At 37.4% G+C, this 16476-nt stretch overlaps 2 protein-coding genes across 3 annotated transcripts in view; one reads left to right on the top strand and one right to left on the bottom strand.

Annotated features, from left to right (window-relative positions):
- The window catches only part of LOC132049227 (FH protein interacting protein FIP2), a 93475-nt gene that overhangs the window by 21769 nt on the left and 55230 nt on the right, over nt 1–16476 (top strand). The gene's annotated exons all lie outside the window — the stretch shown is intronic.
- On the bottom strand, nt 14–16345 carry LOC132049225 (replication factor C subunit 3). Of its 2 annotated transcripts, XM_059439945.1 has the most exons (12): nt 16238–16345; nt 15988–16085; nt 15802–15912; nt 15667–15699; nt 15103–15271; nt 12209–12390; nt 10257–10393; nt 10029–10127; nt 6171–6240; nt 6010–6084; nt 5136–5181; nt 14–380 (listed from the first exon to the last, which is right to left on the bottom strand). In XM_059439945.1, the coding sequence occupies exons 2-12, from the start codon at nt 16069–16071 to the stop codon at nt 322–324; spliced, it is 1065 nt and encodes a 354-aa protein (XP_059295928.1). In that variant the 5' UTR covers nt 16072–16085; nt 16238–16345; the 3' UTR covers nt 14–321. The 2 variants fall into 2 exon arrangements, with proteins under 2 accessions (XP_059295928.1, XP_059295927.1); XM_059439944.1 differs by lacking the exon at nt 16238–16345 and having other exon boundaries at nt 15988–16176.

The raw sequence follows: 16476 nt of genomic DNA, 5'->3' as shown, positions 1-16476 counted from the left end.
GAAAAACAACTGCTAGATCACTAATGTTGTTAGAGCAGCTTTTATTTTGCCAAAGCAATAATCTCGCTTATATGTACCATAGCACGTCCACTTTTCCTTGTAGCCACTGCGATCAGCAATTACAAAAGATAGAAGCAGTAGAAAATACTTCTGATAGAGAATAAGATGGATCAAATTGGGATATGATTCTGGTAAAATGTAAATTAATGTCTAAGCACGATTGTACACCCAACTAAATTAAAGCACGACAGGACATTGGCACAATGGACAACAAAAACTTTTTCCTACTGCCGAACAGTTCCATAGTACTTCAGATCTATATTAACCAAATGTTGAAATAAGGAAACTCTTGTAGATGCTCATGAATTTGGCCACAAATGCTGCAAAACAAATCAAAGATGAAGGTACCAAATGAGCTCGAAACATGTAGATATATATTAGACATGAACACCATAACCTGAAGTTAACCAAATCACATCTTTTAAGTAACAGTCCTAGTCCAAATATCGATAGAACTATTCAACTTTAGCAACAAAATCTGTGATTACTGAGTAGGCTTGCTCTGTAGCTCAATCATTATGACACCGTTAAAGCATGAACATCTATGATGCTTCTCCAATTAATTATATGTATCTCTGCCAAACAGCAGATTATACAGTCAATACACCTGCAGAGACATGCTAAAAATGGAGTTAAGCATGGCTCCTAATTGGGTTCCTTATGGGTATAAAGCAAAATCAATTTTTAACCTATATTGAGCCCCTTCCCCTTCAGTGACCAACTTTTGAGTTAAATCCAAACTAAAAAAATGCTCCATGACCCATTTAATACGCAGAACTTTGAGATAAATTCCTCAAGTTTTTCTGCTCCAAGTTACAAATGCCAGACTAAAGTAGGAAGACTAATTAGGAAAACAAAAATCTAATGTCCTGAATCGCTCAAAAACTTATTTCCTACCTCAAGTAATTGAAGTAATATTCTTCCTTAGCTTCAGTCTTCCTGTTCAAGATGTCCATCGGAACTCTTCCACACTATCATGCACTCCAGTCACACATACACACACCTAATACATTAAAGAAAGGAACTATGCATATATGATAACCCTTTGTTGATGTGCTCGCGATGATGCTTGACCGGGGATTAGTCACACAGTTCACCAAAATATGCTCTCCAATTATATACGCAAAATTGTCAAGTCGATCCCACAAGCAGATAAAATTTCTTCCCCTACCATTTTCCCAGCTTCTGGTATTGTCTGTTGGTGATAAATCCCATATCTGTATCTTGTTTTATTGACAAGGGGGCAAGGCATAACAATATCCTGGGAATATAATATTTGAGAAGGAAGCACACATGCAGAAAGGCGGTTATTGGCCGGAACATCGAAATACTGAAATGGTGATTCTAACCGTAACAAGTGGTGAATAAATCAAGTACTCAACTTTTTGTCTTATTCACAGCAAAGGAACAGATTGGTACATAGAAAATCCATGTGCAATGAAAAGACAGCTTATTGATTTACTTTACATCCTGAGCAATGGTTACTTGTCCTTGACAGTAGATTTTTTTTTTTTTTTTTTTTGGATCAAGTAAAAAGTTTCATTGATATAAACAAGGACATCTTGGCCGTACACAAGTGGTATACCAGAAAGAGGAAGAACCTACAACAAATGGTTCTATACAAAAGACACCCAATCCTCTATACAAACAGGAACTACATGGGTGCACCAAAAGAAAATAAGGAATCGGAGACTACTCCTCAATTGAGCAAAGCTCATCTCCACCCCTTTAAAACCTCTCCTATTTCTCTCTTTCCAAATAACCCACATTAAGGCAAGAGGAGTAACATTCCAAGCCTTGTGTCTTCCTCTCCAAACACCACTCTTCCAGCTGAGCATCAATTCCTTCACGGATCTTGGCATTACCCAAGAGACACCAAACCGACTAAAGATATCCTCCCATAACCTCGTGGCTAATTTGCAATGTAACAGAATATGATCCACGTCCTTACCCGTCTCCTTATAAAAAAAACACCAGCTTATGCAGATAACCATTCGTTTCCTGAGATTCTCCGCCGTCAAAATGACTCCTCTAGTAGCTAACCACGTGAAGAAGCACACCTTCCTTGGTGCCTTAGGTATCCAGACGGAAGCATATGGAAAACTATCCTCTGCCCTAACCAGAAGCTTCTTGTAGGACTTAACTAAGAATACTTTGTTATTCCCCAACTCCCAACTCAAAGCATTGGCTCTGTCAACTGGCTCACATTGCTTATGAAGTAGATCTAGCAATCTCTGAAGCTCGGTCACCTCCCAATCCTGAAAATTCCTCCTAAACCTCAAATTCCAAGAAGTCCCGTCCCATGTGTCCTTGACAGTAGATTATCAGGAAGTTTGCATCTCATAAAAGAAACCTGGAAGTAATTTGAATCCCATCGAAGTGCTTATGGCTCTAAACTCAACTCAGGTTTATCTCATCCCTCGGAGTCCATTTATGCATCCATTTTCTTTTTTGATTAAGCACCGGGTGTTCGAGTCTCTTTGAGCCCCGACTAATCCCGGGGGTGCACAGGCCCTCGGCAAGGAGTTTCCCGCAAGTGCACCACGGGTAATTCAGGGTTTCCCAGTCCGATGGCCCTCGAAATTGTTTGCACCCAGCTGGTTTCGAACTTGAGACCTTGAAAGGGAGCACCCCAAGGCTCAAGTCAATTGCCACCAGGCCAACCCCTGAGGGTTTTTATGCATCCATTTTCTCAAGTCAATGAAATTCTATTTCAGGGGTCTGGTGTATATCGAACCTTTTCTTAAAATTGATATCTGGTGCCAAACATTCATCTGCGGAATGCACCTAGATCACCTAACATTCAACCCCAAATAGGACACCGGTCTTATTTAGTACGTCCCAGAATATTCCTTGAGACTGCTTTCCTCATGTATATCTTCTACAACGCTTTCCTCAGCAACGTCTGTTTTTTAAAATCTTTCCATAGCATCAACGCTATATATCAACCCCAAAATGATAAATTGGTCACATTCTAGACATTATTTGCACCTAAAAAATGCTATTTACTCTTTGCCTCTGGTAACAGTATTACTCTTCCTCATTAAAAACAGTATTACTTCTTTTTTTAATTTCTTATTTTCAAAAGGTATTACTGCCAGTTATAATGGCTGTAAGTTTGCAGAGGACACTTTCCAAGCTTTTCTAACAAATCTTTTTCATAGGTTAGTAAAAAAATTCATTCATCAGAACAGCACTAAGGTGGTGTTGGGTGATTACAGCAGGAACATTACAAAAACCTCGGTCCCTCTTTACTCTAGCCTGTGAGGTCACTGGGGAATTCCAATAGACTATCTACATCATACACTTTCTGAGCTTGAGCACTGTTTAAATTGCAATATAGTTTGATTTAAGTAAAGTTGAAAAGTAGAGAGAAAATGGGAAAAGCAAAAGTTCCTAACAATGTCCCTTTCCCTTATTTGGCAAGCAAAACAGAAAGGGAAAGGAAAAAAACTAAAACGCCACTTCTAGAGGTGACAAGCTTCTCTCCGAGTATGAAATCTATATATAAAAAGTTCTACCCACATCAAATAATATAGATAAATATCTTTTTTATTCGGTGGAGTCAGGACTAGCTTGTGCGCACCTCGACTAGTTTTCACGGAGTATATGCTACCGATCGACCAACACAGGTACCGGGTAACTCTATCCACCAAAGGCTTGGACAGACGGAAGAAATCACATAGTGTTTTTGCTTCCACTGGATTTGAACCTAAGACCTCATGGTTCTTAACCCACTTCATTGACTAATAGGTCACACCTTTGGGTGCCCATACAGATACAATATTAGTATCAAACCATACAGATACAATATTTTCACCATCACGTTCCTCGACCTACAATTTTTTATATTCCTTATACACTAAAATCAAGAGATTTTTTTATGATAAACTGAAAATTATCATTCTTCCTTTTTTTTTTTTTTTTTTTTTTTTTTTTTTGGATACCCATGGTGTTTGAGCCAGCTTGCGCGCACCTCAACTAATTCCACGAGATACCTGCTACCTTCCACTAGAGCAGGTACCAAGTAACTCTATTTACCAAGACTTGGAAAGATGAGAAGAAAACACATAGTTTTTTTCTTCCGGTGGAATTTGAACTGAGACCTCATGGTTCTCTATTCAGTTCATTGACCACTTAGCCCACACCCTTGGGTGCAGATCGCAATTTAACATTCAGATTTATCATTCTTACCACTAACTTCAAGATTACAAAAAACTGAAAGATAATTATGTATGGAGAGAGAAGGGTAGGGTCTACACCGGTTTCTTATAATAATTTCTCGCCGTACCCATACACATGGCTGGTTCTGGAATTGTAATCCTCACCTTCCCCTTATCCGTGGTTCCAAAAATTACCATCTTGATATGAGTACGATACATGCAAATATCTTCAGGTTGAATGAGAAGCCATTCCATCTCCAAGCGAGGATAAATCTCATTTTCCTTTCGGTTTCGTACTTCATCAAAGGTTCCCTTGGGTCTCCTTAAACCAGATAACGCATATGCTAGAAGCTGCTTTGGCATCCCAAGCAAGGGTAACAATAAAATATTCCAACTGCTTCTTTACATGTGATGTTCGCACAGACCTTTGCTCAGATCAGCTAACTACCCGACTATAAATACAGAATCCCTTAAATACTAGCATCCTACCAACATTTGATTCTTTCATCTGTTAGAATTAACCCCTTCAGACGGACTAGTCATGCGCAAGTCCTATCTACAAATCAGTTATGTGGCAGAAGATTTTACAAAGAAACATTCCAAAGCTCTTAAAGGAATAGAACACCACCAGTATTCAAAAATTAAGTTCGCTTAAAAAAATTAATAGAAAAAGCATAGAAGAAATCACAGATGCATGAACAATAGATCCACCATTGTAGCTTATGAGTTACTTACAGCAACTTATATTTCAAACAATGCATGAGAGCATAAACAATTGAGAGATGGAGTAAAGGTAACATATAAATTCATTATCAGAGAAAATGGAGCTCAATCACCACTCCAAAGCAGCCGGTCTAAGCCGTTTTCAGATGATGCTCAAAGTAAATTTTTAATTGGAAGGTTATACAGTACCTTCAAGATGAAATATAGCCTTCTGTCCAAGGCGCATCCTATGCTCCTGAAAGACATGGAAAGATTTTCTTGAGGAAGTTTTTAACCTTTTTCTTCATAGATCAGCAAATATTAATCCATGCACGAGAAAAATTCCAGAAGAATATATACAGCAGAAGTGCACATAACCTGATGACTGATTTAACAATGAATATACAGCATTCCTTTAAACCCCCCACCAAAAAGAACCCACACACACAGAAGGAGACACCACTGACATCGTAGTTATTACTCTCCCTCTCCCAATTTATATGATACTCCTTTCTTTTTATTCAGTCCCAAAAAATGACCCTTAATGAGATGATTTATAGCCATATATGGCTTGTTTTAGACCACAAATTTCGAAAGTCATTCTTTTTCTCTTAAACCCCATGCACAATAAAACACCTTCACATAAATTGGAGGGAGTATTTTTTAGAGAAACAATTAACCCTCTCCCAAGTTCTAAAATGCTCGGATTATTGCGCATACCTGGATATTAAGATGTTTTCTTCTGCATATCATAATAGTGTTGTTGGTCTTTTATTGGTAAAATCTGACTCAAATCAAACCATAAACCCCATACCTTCATGCATGTATAACCAAATATAGGGGTTCATGCATGGACTTGAATCCTAACTTACAAGTGTGAGAGTACACTTACCAATGCTTGGTTATAGTACTAGATGAATGATTTAATCATCCCACCCAAAACCATAAGGCAATGGTTGGAATGATTTGATCATCCCACCCAAAACCATAAGGAATTGGTTGGAGTAGTCAGACCTTTAGAAATTCCTTTGATTCCTTAACCCTCATATATCCATGTGATACATTATGTAACTCAATAACTTACATAATGAGCAGCCCAGTGGGACACCTCATGCTTCAACTCTGAATCCAATTTCTTTAATAGTTCGAAAAGCAGCCTCTGCAGTTGAAAGCAGAATCATTCAAACATAAAGTTGTGTAAAACCTTACAGAGTGGAAGGTGAAGCACCGGGAAGAAGATGTTACCTTCAAAATAATTTCAGGTGGAATACAATTAGTTAGTAGCTCATATAACTTTCCTCTAACCTCAAACAACCTGTAAGAAAGAACATTTGCAGTTCAGATAAAGAGGCAAATAAACATTGTATTATTGTGCTGTCATGAGCACAAAAAGGAGACACGTCTTGTTCAGACCACCCATGGGAAGTTACCCACCTCCCTCTTTCCTAACTTGTTATGAAAGATGATGATTTCTTACCATGATTAATAGTCGAATGTCTCAAATGATGTGAAAAACGACGTAAGCTAATAAACGCCTAAGGTTTTCCACTCTTCAACTTACACTGAGGGTAGAATATCGTTCTCATGATTCTAATACGTGAATATTTGGCTCTTGCCTTTCAACTGAAGGTTTCTGCTTGGTCTTCATATAAATGAGCATGCAGCTCTGCGTTTGACATTTTCTGGGAAGTAGCTGAGGAAATTTTGTGATGCAACACTATGCATTATTGGTTGCATTTAGAATGAACAAAATAGGAAATGCTTCAAGGGAGTAACAGCCATTGTTCATAGACTAATATAGAGCTGCGTAAGTGCCTTAATTTTTTGTTGTATTCAAGGAAATGAAAACTTCTGTAAATCGGTTGTAGCAAAATATTTGTTCTTTTTGCTTCTTTTTCTTATTTTCTTTTGTTTGAGTAAGCTAGATTTTTAAAAAGTCCCTTGTCCAACTTTTGAAGTTTGGAAACAAATTCCTTATTGATTGGAGACTGACTTGCTGCAGCTGAATTGTCTGCACTGCACATTAATGATTTATTAATCAAATAAGACATTCATATCCTTATTTTGGAAACTACTTTAGAAATGAGACAACAAGTAACTATTTACTTTAACAGAAGAAAGCAGTCAACAAATTCCATGACAAGGATAAATTTCAATATCCCCCTTCTGACTTCTTATAACTTCTTTTCTACTTATACGCAAAGCAGTGTTGTCAAAGGAGTGTCGCGAGGACTTAAGCCCAAGCGCAAATACAGCATGTGCTTTATTGAAGAAAGGCAAAAATGTAGCAAGAAAACATAAATTAGCATGTGTAATGTAAGAAAATAACTATAAGTATATATGGAATAAAGTAAAAAGAACTACAGTAAGTTAAATAAATGAAGTAAAGTCCCTATCAATTAAGTTCGTAAACCTTTTTAAATTAGATGCAAAGAAGCAAATTTAAACATTCGAAGAGCCTGTTTGGATGGGCTTAAAAAAGCAGCTTATAAGCCAAAAAAAAAAATAAGTTGGGGTAGTCCAACTTATTTTATTTTGGCTTATAAGCTGTTTTCAGCTTATAAGCTGCTTTAAATAAGCTAAGCCAAACGGGCCCAATTAATTTTTTGGGCTTATTTTAAGCACAAAATGGCTTTAAGCTGGCCAGCCAAACACTCAAAAAAGCTGAAAACAGCTTATAGGCAACTTATAAGCCAATCCAAACGGGCTCTAAATCATAGAAGTGACTAGTTTTCTAAAACTAATTGCTAATTTCTAGTCACTAACTTATTCATTTATTACATTGCTTGCTTTTTCTATTAGTCACTTCCCTCTTCAAGATAAAACCTGACGCTACTGGCATGCACGCCTTACCACCTTGGTGCATGCACTAGAGCTGCCTAAACGAAGCAAAGCTTCGTTTTTGCTACGGATTTGATTGGTGAAATTAATCAACTAAAAAAACGCAAATCCATCAGGCAACTTGCTTTTCAGCAACATGAACAGGAAACAAACTGAAGCAGTGACACATTGACCCTTCCCACAAACGTTCTCACCATATTGCATTTTTTTTGAGGTCATTATAACTCACTAAATGATCCAAGAAGAAGTTATTCAGATTCAGTAGAACACAACTATCGATGCAAGCCCCATCCTAGCCCTCCCTACCAACATTAACCACTCAGCACACCAACATGCGATCAACCAAGATTTGTAAACTCATTGTAAAATTTCAGTTGAGATCTCCCTATGCTCAACAACCCATCCTGAGCAAGCTTGTGTACAGCCATCTTTTTTACTCTCGTTAAAATCCTCAATAATCACTATGCTGCTCTGCATGGCCTAAATTGCAGCATAAAGAAAATTCTCAAAGTTACAGTTATAACTCAAACTGATGTCTGTTGATGGATGTTCTCGCCGATAGAGCATCTACAAACAACAGAAGAAGAAACCATGGGAGGGGCATATTGTATGATGATTCTCACCACAGAGACTCTAAATTAACTTCCCTCCAAATAGTAGCATGAATTACAAAGATCACAAACAAACTTTATAGGGTCAATGGAGAGGCAATTACACAAATATACATATCCTAGATTCAAGTATCTATAACCTCAAGTAGAAGCAAAAGTCACAACCAAGCATAATCATCTAGTGAGGTTCTTCAATTGATTTTGTTAATTTGTTTTAAATTATTTTTCTGACCTGTGGTAATTTTCCATGCCCTGCTCTTTTTTGGGTTTCCCCCCCGAAAGCGATATCCATTTATTCCTTGCTATATCTCGGTAGGGGAGGGGCAACTGCGTTGGCTGTTAGCAAGTTGGCTGTTTCTTGAAGAATGTTTGGGCAGCATGCATTGCTGGTTGCAAGTTAAAATATGACTAACAAATTTTGGCTGTCGCGTTGCTTGACAGACCTTTTTCCGTAGCTTACGACTTCCTATTATCTTGGCTAAGGTACTACAAATATTTGATAAGTTAACTTGGTAACGAGCTATTTACTTACATAATTGGAATTCAAATCATCATGCAAAATTTGTTGTTTGGTACTAAAATTAAAGGTCTATATCACCATTATCATGCAAAGTCTTATAGGTATATCTCTCTCTTTATAACATACTCCTCTCTCTGCACTCAAAAGCTTAGTGTCCTCTCAACTTTACAGTTCCCTTTTCTCAAAGTTGAATCTCCATTTGTCTTGCATCTCGTGTCGACCTCTAGTTCCAGAACTAGACAAGCAAAGCACAGTTTATAGATTCATTCAGCAAGTTAGGGGAACACAAGGGGATGGGACTTTTTGGGATTTGAGATTCAGGAGGAATTTCCAGGATTGGGAGGTGGTTGAGTTTCAGGGATTGCTAGACGTACTTCATAAGCAATGCAAGCCAGTTGGTAGACCCGATGCTTTGTGCTGGGAGGTGGGGAGCAACAAATTGTTTTCTGTCAAGTCTTTCTACGAAAAGATGTTGGTTAGGCCGGAAGACAGTTTTCCTTTTGATTCGGTGTGGATTCCTAGGGTGCCGAGGAAGGTGTGCTTCTTCACTTGGTTAGCTGTTAGAGGGGTGATTTTGACGGCAGAGAATCTTAGGAAACAGAAGGTTGTCTGCATCAGTTGTTGTTTTCCTTGTAAGGAGACAGGTGAGGGCGTAGATCACATTTTGTTGCATTGCAATCTAGCAACAAGTTTATGGTGGGATATCTTTAATTGGTTCGACGTTTCATGGGTGATGCCCAGATCCATGAAGGAGTTGATGTTCAGTTGGAAGACTGGAGCTAGGAGAAGAAGGCAAAAGGCTTGGAATGTTACCCCTCTTGCTTTAATGTGGGTCATTTGGGAAGAGAAATAGGAGAGCTTTTAAAGGGGTGGAGATGAGCTTTGCTCAATTGAGGAGTAGCCTTCGTTCCCTTATTTTCTTTTGGTGCACCCATGTAGTTCCTAGTTGTATAGAGGATTGGGCATCTTTTCGAGAGAACCATATTTTGTAGGTTTCCCCTGTTTTGGGTATATATCTTGTATATGGCCATCTCGGCCTTATTATTATTAATGAAATACTTTACTGGATAAAAAAAATAGATTCATTCACTAAATGTTAATTACCCTATTCATATTGACTGTCAGCTGTACCTTTTAGGGCTCTGCTCTTTCATTATGTCTGATGCAATTTCTGAAACATATTGCTCCCAGTCCATTGGAGGTATAGCTTGGTTGTTTGTAAAGGGATACCTTGCACAAATAATACAGCACGTGCATAAGGAAACTTGTTTGCAAATAATATATGATAAGTTCGGAATTAGAAGCTTAAGCTAGCAAGAAACCAAAATAAATCAGTATCCAGCAGTTAAGGAGCTCAACTGTTGAACACGACAAGTCTCAAATGTCAAAACTGCCCTCCTCAGATTCCTATTTGACTTTTCCGCAATGCGAGCTGCAAATCCTTGCACCAACTGAAGTCCTTCCTTTTTGGCAATGAATTCCAAAACATTGACAATCTGTCAAACAAAAGAGATTTTCAAGAAACAGTCAGGAACGCACAAATAATCAAAGGACAACATGTCAACAATTTTTTGCTACATGACTGACTAGGCCGTATATATATTTCGATTCAGAAAAATTCTAATGACTTACAAGAATCAAAAACGACCTGATGGTCCCACACCAAAGTCAATGACGCATTGGGACAAAATAGAGACAGAGGACCTGAAGCCCTGGAGCTTTGGTCTAGCAGTAGGAGTGCAGCACGTGATGTGTGGATTAGACACAAGTAACTGGTTTGAACCCTGCCGTGGAAAAAAAACTGGTATTTGAGTGGAGAAGGGTAGAGGGGCGGGTCAATAATCCACTGAGCTTCAAACCGTGCCCACTGCCCTTCTGGGAATTCTCAATTATCGAGAAAAAAGTCACAGGAAAACCGACAACATGCTTCTATGGTTCTTCAGTTGAGGTGTTCTAAAGTTAAAATTTGATCTTATACACGTTTCCTGGACCCTAGAACACACCAGTGGAACAACTCAAATAAGCATATTTGTAATTAATCGAAAAGAAACTAAAATAGGATGAATAAATACTTAAGTAAATGTTCTAATATTTTATCCAAGTACAACAAAAGAAGTCTAATTGTAAGGAAAAATAAACAAACTCGAGTGACTATTTCAACAAATAAATAGAGTTACATCCTCGTAATGTGAAATGTGTTCAAATGTTTAGTGTTGAAGTATGTGACCATCTTATTTAAAAGCTTAAGCTGTTAGAAAGAGCACATTTTAGTTTATTTATTATATCTAAAACACGCCTCTCATGTGCAGGTCTGATTTTTTTTTCATTAGCCAAGCAAGCACATGGATATTCTTTTTAATAAATGGGTGGCGGTAAGACTCGAACCCAGAACCCTGCCTGCGCTGATCCCATGTTGAAGTTTGTGTCATCTCATCTAAAGAAGTTTGTGTCATCTCATCTAAAAGCTTAAGCAGTTAAAAAGAGCACAATTTCATTTATTTAAGTGTATCTCCAACACTTAGGACCCGTTTGGCCATGAGAAATTATTCACTTTTTTCCAAAATAATTTTTCACTTTATTTCAAAGTTGGTGTTTGGTTATAAAATTTCCAAATGCAACTTGGAGTTGGACTCCAAATTTGGAAAAGTGCTCCAAACGACCAAACCAGTTTTCCGACTCCATCTTCATAAATTCCAAATGAAGGTGCTCTACTCTCTCCGTTGCAAAAAGTATAACCAAACACAATTCCAACTACATAAATTCCAAATAAAATGAAATATATTTGAAATCTATGATGAAACGCTTACTTAGTTGTTCTAGTTACTCTATTCAATAGATGAGCCTCCATCTTACAAAAAAAAAGGCACAAATTGGTTTGTAAGACTAGAGACTGCTCAAACTATGTTTAAGGATGAACTAACATTCTTTCCTCAAAAAGTGCCTTTTTCTGTGGTAAACGGATAGCCAATGCAGTTGAAATGGCATTTACAATCCACCATGTCAAAACAAATACGACAGTGAACTTTAGCACCCATTTTGGTGAGTCAATGTAAGTCATTACAGGAAAAATTCTCACATGAAATAAACCCTGGAGGAAAGACCAGACAAACACACTAGTCTAATGCAAGCCTGAGCCCAGAAGATGCAGGCAATTGTTATACAGCACATACACTTCCACTCCTGATCTTATAGTATGAATGCCGGAAAAAAAAAAAAAGGAAAGAAGACAATGTTGTAATATTATCCATGGGACAACCAGAAAGATGGTGACTGAAAATGTACTAACAGTGGGACAACTGAATTTCACTCACCTCTTCCTCCATTGGTGCATTTATTCGCACATTAAGGCATCGTGAGCGGACTGCTTCAGTAACCTTTGAAGAACTGTTGGAGCACAGAATCAGACGACATGATGCACTGTACCTCTCCATTGTTCTTCGAAGAGAATGTTGTGCTTCCCTTGAGAGCTTGTCAACTTCATTTAGCACTAAAACTAAAATTACCAACAAGATATCAGCTAGGTAGCTTTTACAGCTTCTAATGAACAAATTACAAATAATAGAAGATATCTACACAATGCTGTTGGCAATAGTTGAAATTCTGAAATAATATCTCAAAGTTGATAAAGCATTTCGGTATCTTTTTTCAATTACCCAGCTTACCAAAACAATCTTTAGAGAAATCGCTATAGAATATCAATCTTCTTGTCCTATTCACCTTTGACATGATATATAATATGAAATGCTTCTTTTTGATAAACAATGTACAACAGATCATATGTATTTCCGTCAGTGTTATCAAAAGCGAAAAGCGCAAAAAAGCTCTAAGGTCAGCTGGGGCTTTAAGCGCAAAGCGCAAATGAAGCGCGGGCTTTAATGAAAAAAAGCGCAATGGTGCAAAACTACAAATATATTTATGTTTAGTCCAAGATTAATAATAATAAGCATGAATAACAAATGTATGGACAAAGAAATTGGAAAAATATTACGATAAAGTGAAATATTAATCATCTAGTGTCAGCTCTCCAAGAGAGGCTCATTGGCAAGGAAAAGTATGTCTTAGAGCCTTGATGATGACACTGAAGCGCACATAAAGCGAGGTGAAGCGCTCAACATGTTTTGAGCCTCGTTGCAGGGCTTAAGCGCGCTTAAAGCGCGCCTTTGATAACACTGATTTCCATTACCAAAAGACAGATGACAAATTTTGTTGTTTCTCATTTTCTACTATCTAATAAGAGGGAGTTAGCAGGCAGCAGGTCGACATGCCCGCTTAGGATTTGGAGGGCAATTTGGTCATTTCAGTTAAAAAGAAATAACATGGTTGGGTGAAAAAGAATCTTACTGTAGCTGCTGTGTAAAGATTTAATTGGTTTTGACTAAACTGTCCTTTTACTTATCTCATCACTCAACAACTACAACATACCCAGTGTAATCCCACAAAGTTTACTTATCTTATCTCATTACTCATCAGCCATAACTGTCTTTTCCTGCTACGTAGCATGCACCAAATTCACATATGTTTAGTATCTTTAATTTCAGTACATTGTGCGCTTCATTTCAAAGACGCACGCGCTTTCCTTTTTTCTTTTTTCTTCAATGAGTCAACCTGAATCTCCATGGACTTTGTTGCTAATTTGTGTTTTTCGCTTTTAATAACACTGGATGCTGAAAGTATACGTCAAGACCCCGAAAGCTTTTTGTATGGGAAGTTGATTGAGTTTCGTCAGCGTATTTTGACGTAATGTTCAATATAGTTGTTAAGAGTTTAGATTTTACCATTTCAAAGATGATTACAACAAAAGATCACAGCAGACACTATTTGTGTGAAGCTTTTCTTTATCATTAGAATAGTCAACTTTAAATGTCCATAGATAGAGTTCACGGGAAATAATTCTCTGGAATAAAATTTAAGAAACGAAATAGTGGCCACAAAGGTGGGCAATGGAGAGACTAAAACAGCTAGTGACAATAATGGTCCCTCATTGTTGCATACAGAGGCGAATCTAGGATTTTTAGAATATGGGTTAACAAAAAAAAAAAAAAAAAAAGGAAAAAAGTGTATTTGGTGGGAATTGATCCCTGGTCCTCTTGGTAAACAACTCAACCTTCAATCAAGTGCACCATTTAGCCTTCTTGTAGTATGTGTTCCAACAAGTAATATTATACCAATTTTAGAAAATATATACATAAAATACCTAGTTTTACGGAGAGACCATGTGTTCGCGTGCCCAAATTTACTTACTAAATTCGCCCCTGGTTGCATAAACATATATAGTTTCTGAAGCTGGCTAAAGTACAACCAAGCATAGTTAAACTGCCGTGGTGCAAAAGAAAACGGGGACGCAACCATAATCGGAACTATGAAAACTACTTCTTACATTTTTTATCAGTGCTTGAAACTAAGAAAACTAAGAGAGAGAATCAAGAAATTGAGATTTAGTTCATCAAGTAGCAAGGAAGCACTATCTGACAATATAAAATTCGGCTCCAAGGAACAGTGCATTCAAGAAAGAAGCAATCTGCTCAGATAGAGGCAAAAAGATGCAATTATTTAGCAATAAAACACCCCAAGATCTAAGTGTCACTTAACATAAGAAACGACGATAAAACTTTAAACCATCATAGGCAGAGGTAGAGTATAGCATCTTCTTTCAACATACTCTTAAAATGAATTGAAGTTGGACAATCATTCTATCACCAAATACAACAAAAGTCCAAAGTTAGCATTAACATCATCCCTTCTGGTGGTCGACAATAGAGGGTTTTCAATGCTATATAAGAAAGCTTGAGTTCGGTAAAAAGATTATATCCACTTAGTTTACTTTCCAATGAGAAATTTGGGCTTCAGAGGAATTGGCTTTATTACTAATCAAGAAATTCTTCTATAATTTTTTTCCTCACTAGACCGGATAAGAAAATTTACATATGTAAAACCTTTTCCTGTTACTCTTCCCTTTCTGGTGTTGGCTTTCATCTAAAGCTGCAGCAGACATTATGCTGCCTGCCATTTTTCTTTGCATCCTCATGGAAAAACTTTTTGACCCTACTCCATATAAAACCATGTGAACACAAATGTAAACAAAACGAGAAGGTGTTCAATCTTCTCCATGAATTAAAGCCTAGTAAAAGTTGCATCTATTTTTTAATCAGTCAAAGTTGTCTGATTTTGTTTAATAAGTAGAAACTAGACAAAGTTGTTGAGTCACCTTTAAACCCCTTTTTCCCTTTCGTGTCAATTGGTCTATTCTTCGCCATTTCTTTGATTATCTCTTGAACAACGTATCTGTCCTGAAATCCGGCATCACTTGGATTTAATTCCACGTGGTGAGTGCTTGACAATGTTGTGAGCTCCACATCAATTGTCCGCGTACCAGCCTGAGGAGAAAAGCCATAAAGAGTGATCAAGTACACAACAGTTACTAAAAAAAAGTTATTTCACAAGTCGGATTGGGAGGACAATGGGTTTAATTTTTCTTCTTTAGTTTGTGTTATGGTTATGCTATCATTTCTGCAGTGGTTATAATGCATCAAATTGTACTTCCTGGAAGTTATTTTGTGAATTGTAAGCATCTTCTGTTGTTTTTATGTATCTTTACTTTTAAGAACGCAATAAGATTTTCCAGGCAATTGAAGTACCAATATTCTTTTTTTAATAATATTGTGCTGTCAACACACCCTTGCCCGGGGGAAAACGAATCAACTAATGTTTATATTTAGGTACTCCTACACAACTAATAAGAATGCAGCTATACAGAAAATTCAAAGCTTACATCAACTTTCCAAATCTTGTTCTCAACCTTAACCTGCATAAGTTATCAAACCAAAAAAGAAGAAAGGATTACTTTACAGAATGGACTAGGTATGGAATTTCATATTTTTAGAGAAGAAAAGAAAGAAAGGGAGACCTTATCAGCACTGGGACCAAAAATCTGCCTAAGAAGTGCCATAATCAGAGTTTTCTTTCCTGAGCCGGAAGGACCGTAAAAGAGCAGATGAGGACAATCTCCTTCTGACACCTAATATGTAGCAATCAGAAATGGATGAGGGTACTGAGCGAGTATGAAAAAAAGAGCGAGCAAGAGATAGTATACCAGTTTTTGAAGATTTTGAGCAACATCGTGGTGTACAATAACTTTGTCTAGGGTTTTAGGACGGTACTTGTCAACCCACAACATCTCCAAACAGCGTCCTGAAAGCAGATAATAAATCTTTATTCTTGTGCAACATGGAAAGGTTTCATTTTACAATCAACAAAAAACAGGAGAAATGTTGTATGCATATATATATATAGAAACATCATGTTGTGATTCTGAAACAGACAAGGGAAGAAATTTGACCTACCAATTTTCCTTCAGTGAATTAGTAAGAGGCAATTGCAGTAGAATGAGTATCATTTCCGCGCCAAATACTGCAGTAACTTGGGTGTTGTGGGCTACTAGGGTTGGGCCTTTTCAATAAGCCCACCCACCTATTAAGCAGGCAATTCGCAGAATTGCCCTTCTTTTGGGGTGGTCTTGAAATTTTGCCCTTCATATTTGAAATGTTTAAATTTTGCCCTTCGGCTAACACCCATAGGTTCC

Source organism: Lycium ferocissimum, chromosome 3 (genome assembly GCF_029784015.1).
Source record: "Lycium ferocissimum isolate CSIRO_LF1 chromosome 3, AGI_CSIRO_Lferr_CH_V1, whole genome shotgun sequence".
NCBI classification, from domain to species: Eukaryota; Viridiplantae; Streptophyta; class Magnoliopsida; order Solanales; family Solanaceae; genus Lycium; species Lycium ferocissimum.
The sequence above is the reverse complement of the archived record's forward strand: the minus strand, read 5'-3'. Positions and strand labels throughout refer to the sequence as shown.